The sequence below is a fragment of the Otolemur garnettii genome, unplaced genomic scaffold, assembly GCF_000181295.1.
Source record: "Otolemur garnettii isolate 467f Iridium unplaced genomic scaffold, OtoGar3 scaffold00142, whole genome shotgun sequence".
Lineage (NCBI taxonomy): Eukaryota > Metazoa > Chordata > Mammalia > Primates > Galagidae > Otolemur > Otolemur garnettii.
The window spans coordinates 3,097,772-3,104,346 of NW_003852537.1; the positions used below are offsets into that span (position 1 = coordinate 3,097,772).

The 6,575-nt window shown below is 40.7% G+C and overlaps 1 protein-coding gene across 1 annotated transcript in view; it reads right to left on the reverse strand.

Moving 5' to 3' along the window:
* The window catches only part of RSPH10B (radial spoke head 10 homolog B), a 60,793-nt gene that overhangs the window by 45,654 nt on the left and 8,564 nt on the right, over positions 1-6,575 (reverse strand). The window contains exons 3-6 of the mRNA XM_003798927.1: positions 6,431-6,499; positions 4,806-4,979; positions 1,960-2,045; positions 765-885 (exon numbers count right to left, since the gene is read on the reverse strand). Of these exons, the coding sequence (XP_003798975.1) occupies positions 765-885; positions 1,960-2,045; positions 4,806-4,979; positions 6,431-6,499 (450 nt within the window). The remainder of the gene's footprint in view (positions 1-764; positions 886-1,959; positions 2,046-4,805; positions 4,980-6,430; positions 6,500-6,575) is intronic.

Here is a 6,575-nt window from a genome sequence, read left to right on the forward strand (position 1 = left end):
AAAAAAAAAAAAAAAAAAAAAATCTGTATGATTTATACTGAGTCCACTCGGAATGTTCTAATCCCAACGAATCTGCAACTATTAATAGAACTATTATTATATGACTTCAGCAAGGTCCCCAATTACTAGACTAATGTATACTAATAAGATATCACCAGAAAATCTTCACTATATAGGCTAGGTACAGTGGATTACATCTGTAATCTCATCACTTTGGGAAGCCAAGACAGGAGTATCATTTGAGGCCAGGAGTCCAGGAGGCTGAGGTGGGAGGATCACTTGAGCCCAGAAGTTTGAGGTTACAGCAAACTCTGATCAGGATATGACATTCCCAGGCTGGGCAACAGAGTAGAAAGAAATAGAGAAGAAAGAAGAGAAAGAGAAGGGGAGGAAGAGAGAGGAGAGAAAAGAATCCTAGCTATACAGACTATATAAAATTATATAAAACCTATATAAAGTTTCTCTTTTGTTTACAAAATCAATAGCTTTTAAATTATAAACAGTCTCAGTCCTTACAGGAGCCATATGAATTTACCAATGACAGGCAGAACCTAGTTTGTGGGTAAAACCATTAGAGAAGACTAAGTAATAAAATCACAGTATAAAAGTACAGTTGAGACCAGAACATAGCAATTTGAGTTTCAAAATTTAGCGGGATGTAAACTTCAGATTACTATACACTATCATTCCAATTAATACATGTGCTGAAGATCAGCAGAGCATCTACATCTGGGCATAAGCAGCTGAAATTGGCCAGTGTGTACCTGGACGCCGTTCTCCCACTGGCCAGTGTACTCTTCATTGGTTGTCAGCCACCTCATCCTCCCTTCCCCATGGCGCATGTTGTCTTCCCACTGGCCTTCATATATATTTCCAGATTTGTAACTAAGACAAAAGAAACCAGTGAAAAACAACTGATTACCTCATACACAGCATTTACCTTCAAGACTTTCTTTTAACCTCCACCACCCACAACACCTTTGCACCCAGGCACTCCTCCCTGTATTTGAAATTCAATGGATAAGCGTGTGGTAGGTAAACATAACCAACTTAGGAAGAGAATAAATCACCTGATTAAACCTTCTGTCATTTAATAAGGTGACAAAGTGAATAAGGCTGGGGTTTTAAGACCTTTTAAAAGTAATTTCCTATCATGTTATAATTAGTTTTTATTTTGCCCCCAAATGTTTTAGTGCTTAAAATATGTGACTCCATTAGTTTAATCTAATATCAAGCAAAAAAACAGTTTGGTGGGAAAGACTGGTACTCTCTGGCTGCCAGCTCCTCTTCAAAAAAAAAAAAAAAGAAAAGAAAATCAAGCAAGCAAGCAAATATGTCAACATTGTTCAGAAAATATATAATACTAGAGATCCACAATTAATATATAAAACAAAAAAAGGCAACTTCTACATATAATAAAGTCAAGTCGGGTCCAGTGGCTCACACGAGAAATCCTAGCACTTTGGGAGGATCGCTTGAGGTCAGGAGTGTTAAGACCAGCCTGAGCAAGAGTGAGACTCCATCTCTACAAAATACAGAAAAACTAGCCAGGCATGGTGGCAGGTGCCTGTCGTCCCAGTTACTTGAGAAGCTGAGGCAAAAGGATGGCTTAAACCCAAGAGTTTGAGGTTGCTGTGAGCTGTGACACCAGAGCACTCTATACAGGACGACAGAATCAGAGTCTGTCTCAAAAAAAAATAAATACAAAATACAAAATGAATAAATAAAGTGAAAGAGTATGAGTAGATATCATTTAACAAGGTAGTTTTCTAAATCTTCCATAGAATATAATCACTATGGAGATTATATTGGGATTAATTTAAATATTCCACACTGTTTTGAGAAACAATGTGTTCTCAGAGATTTTTGCACCTTGTATTTAAATAGCCAAAGTGTATGTTTTTGGGGACCACACACACTTTTTCACCCATACTCAAATGTAGCAGTGGTCATACCTACCATCTTATTCCCCAGCCCTTTCTGATGTTGTGTTCCCAGTCTCCCTCGTACCAAGAGGTACCCTCCTGATTATAATAAATGGAGCCCTAAAACAAATAAGATTAAAAAAAAATCAAACCTCATGACACAAATGCTTTGTTAAATGTACAGAAAAACATATATGAATTTAAGAAGTATAAACTATGCAGAAGTCAATGACATATGTAGGCAAGAAACATAATCTATTATGTTTCTGTTTTACAATCAATAAAATGATAAAGTGGCTCATGGCTATAATCCTAGCACTCTGGGAGCTGAGGGGGGTGGATTGCCTGAGCTCACAGGCTCAAGACCAGCCTGAGCAAGAGTGAGACCCTGCCTCTAAAAGTAGCCAGGCAGGTGTCTGTAGTTCCAGCTACCTGAGAGGCTGAGGCAAGAAAAGCACTTGAGGCCAAGAGTCTGAGGTTGCTGTGAGCTGTGACACTACAGCACTCTACCAGAGGCCACAGAGACTCTGTATCAGAAAAAAAGAAGAAGCAGAAGAAAATGATAAAATATCCACACCAAAGGAGAATGAGATGTCACAAGTCAATTACTCCTCAATAACCAAATGCCATGGCCAGGCACAGTGGCTCACCCATGTAATCCCAGCACTTTGGGAGGCTGAAATCGAAGAACACCTGAAGCCAGGAGTTTGAGACCAGCCTGGACAACATAGTGAGACCCTATCTCCACAAAAATTTTAAAAATCAAAAAAAAACTGATTCAATGAATGATGACATTCATTATATTCAGTTATATTCACTATATTCAGTAACTATTAGTGAAATAAATATCTAAAGAAATCCTTTCCTTTTTCTTTTTGTTTGTTTTTATAATACCAACCATAAGAAAAATTCAAAGAAATCCTGTCCTGTTGCCACCTAGGGTGAATAGCTGCACCTTCCTTGAACTAAAGGTCTCTTTCTCTTATGTACCCAAACTTTTTTTAAAAAATTATTTTAGAGACAAAGTATCACTATGTTGCCCAGGCTGGAGTGCAGTGGCTATTCACAGGTGTAGTCAAATGATCCTCCTGCCTCAGCCTCCATCAGGGAAGCTGGGATTACAGGTGCACACTATATTTTTCCTCATTGTCAGGCTAACTTGTTCCTTCTTACAGCCATCCAGCTGCTGGCATTTAGAAGTCACAATTCCCAGCCCCTCCAATATATCTCAAGGGATGTGCTGTGAGAAAAACAAACAAAAAAATCCACACCACAATGGAACAGTCTGATAAAGCCTGAGTAAAGCAGGGGAGAGTTCATGGTAAGGGATCATGGTGAAGCCTAAGCAGTCTTCCCCTGGAGGTGGGTGTGAGGGAAGGTCCGGGTGCTAACCATGTGGCCCAATTACTCTCTCCTAACTCTCTTGGCCAGTATCCACCAAGGAAGAAGGCTGCACTAGATTTCTAATTCTCTTTTGAACTTTGAAATGCAGATATTCTTTAAGGCACAGACTTTGGAAGTCCACCTTGGTTTGTCTGAAGCCTTTGGCTGATGTCCAGGGACTCTGGCGTGTATCTCATGAAAGGACTTCTCATTCTGGTTTTATCCTGTACAGTGGTTCCACTTATAAGAGAATCAGCAAAAGACCAGGGCTCTTCAGAAGCAGACAGAGCTGAGATTAAACTGTCTGTGCTGTTCAGATTAAAAGAGTTCCAGAGCCAGAATCTCAGAGATTTCTCTTTCAAGGTTGGTGGCAAATCTGTCTCTCCCTGTGCATCACTTCTTCCTAGAGCACTACTTGAGTAAGGCACTGATTACTGTGGATATTCTGAATAGTGCACTGGACGCCGTAGGTTTGGAAATAAATTAGGGCATTTATCTTATCTTAGAAGGCAGTCATAAATTATTTACAAAAAGAAAAAAAGGAGTCCCCACTTGTTTAAGAACCCATATATGAATACTGTACAATGCTGGGCCTAATGCCAAGTGACATATTCTAGCCTGCTATAATACTCAACCAGAGATGATCATAATGGAGGATTTTTCATGACATTGTCTAAAACTACAAATTTTTAAAATTCCAATTAATTGCTACATTATTTTATCATCCTACACAAAAGCAAAACAGAACTACCAAAAATAGCCACCTTGGTTAGAAGTGAATATACCCTGCATTGCTGGTGGAGATAGAATATGGTACAGCCATTGTGGAGAACAGTTTGGTGGGTCCTCAAAAAGTTACACATAAACTTACAATATGACCCAGCAATTCCACTTCTGGACATATACCCCAAAGAACTGAAACAAGGACTCAAATAGATCCTTGTAAACATATTTATACCAGCACTATTTATAATAGTCAAAAGATGGAAACAACCCAAATGTCCATCAACCTAAACTATAGTAAATACTAACAATGGAGTATTATTCACCCATATAAGGAAAGGAAATACTGATAACTTTATTTGATTTCATGGTTGAACCTCTAAAATACTCTGCTAAGTAAAAGAATACAGACATAAAAGGTTGCATATTATATGATTCCATTTATATAAAATGTCCAGAATAGGTAAACCCATAAGACAGAAGACAGATCTGTGGTTGCAGGGGATGTGGCGTGAGTGGGGATAACTGCCTTATGGGTATGGGGTTTTATTCTGAACTGATGAAGCATTTGGGACTAAATAGTAGTGATGGCTGTGTAACGTTGTGAATGTACTAAAGACCATTGAATCGTACCCTTTAAAATGGTGACTTCTGTGTGATGTGAAGTTTACCTTTCAATAAGCAAACAGCCAATACATCCTCAAGAGCACCCCACCCTCTGTGTCTGTTCCTCCTTTCCCAGGTGGGACCCTGCCAAGTGGCTGCCTCACTCACCTTCCCATGTCTCTTGCCATGGCACCAGTGGCCGATGTAGGACACCGGCTGAGTGCTGCACTTGAACATGCCAAAGCCGTGCCTCAGGCCGTTCCTCACTTCACCTTCATACATGCTGCCATCTGGCCAGGTGAACATGCCGTGGTTCATAGGAATGTTCTTCACAAATTCCCCCTGGGGTAAAATGGCCAGAAGGTGACAGAAGGCAGTGGAGGGATCCTTAATCTTGGGGGCTGCTTGAGACATCTCTTGACCGCTGATACTGTTCTTGGCTCTCCTCCGGGGAAACAGTGGAACTCCCACTTGTTCCCTTCTCCATTTTTCTCTGCATCTCCCATCCTCTCTCTCCCAACCCCTTCACTGGGTGGAAGCTCAGGCAGAAAAAAATATCAGGAAGGTCACCTATAGACTAAGTTCCAAGAAGCAAGCAGGTGACATGGTAAAGTGGTTCCTTCCAGTGCTGACCTTGGGAACTTCAGACTCTTGGAACCTGCCTCCCAGGAAGCTAATTCACTGTACTCTCCAGGAGATCCTGATGATTATCTAGACTTAGTGTTCTTAGTGGAATAAGAACTCCTTGGAGGTAGCTGGTCCACGGAGAAAAGGGGAGACGGTACAACCTGGCTTGGTCGTAAGGCCTCAGCTGCCTTCCCTGAGGATGCTTCTGGGAAAGTCCCCAGAATCCTGCCCATAAACCTTCCTGATGGGGTTGGTACAGGGGCCTGTATCTGCAAAAATGCCCCCTCCCCAAGAGTTTCCAGACACAATGGAGAAGAGAGGACTCCTGGAAAATTGCCATTCAGGGACCAGAAACCCTGAACCTCGGCCACAGGCTAAACTGCAAGATGTTAAGTGGGAAAGTCTGGCCTTCAACTGTCGTTGGTACCCAACCCTCAGGTTCCCCTGGACCTTGGCAGGTCTCTCCCCTACCCTCTACAGTGAGGGCCAACCCCTCCTGCACTCTCCCTGCACCTCTGCTACAGGCCACCTGCTGTCCAGGTCTAGTTAGCTGCTTTCCCGGGCCACAGTTGCCTCTGTTTCCATCACTGCCTGGCTGTTATTTGAATAAGTGTGTTATGTGCATGTGTTTGAAATGTCTTCATTACCACTTATAAACACCATCTGTTAGTAACTCTGTAATTGAGATTTTTAGAATAGCATTTCAGGCCCTCACACAATTTGTGGGTGGGAGTTGAAACTGGTACAATCTCTTAGGAGCAATTTGATCCCAGCAATCAATTTAAAAATACACATTCCCCTCAACCCAGCAAGATGTGTGAAGTGAAATCCACATTATGGAATGCATGCAGCCAGTATATAGTTAGATCTGAGTGAATGGAAATGGTTCAATCTCTAAAAAATAAAGGTACCAACTAACTATATGTGTTTATAAAAAGTAGGAGGGGCTAAGTACAGGTATACATACACTCAGAACACATAGATTACCTCCAGAATATACAGATGAATATCGAATAGCAATCACGAATTACTATAACCTTTGGTTCTGTGAATATTTTTTCAACCCATGTGCTGAATTACTTTTATGATAACAGTATGTTTAATTGTGGGAACCTGACCTTAAATTCCATAGTTACAGTTTAGAACTATATTATTATATGCTTTACCTCATATTTTAATCCACTGGCCCAAATATAAGTTCCTTGTCCATGCATGAGTCCTTCTGAAAACATACCCTTCAAGACAAAATAAAACAACAAACACTAAGAATGCACTGTTGATTTTTTTTTTTTTTTTTTGAGACAGGGTCTC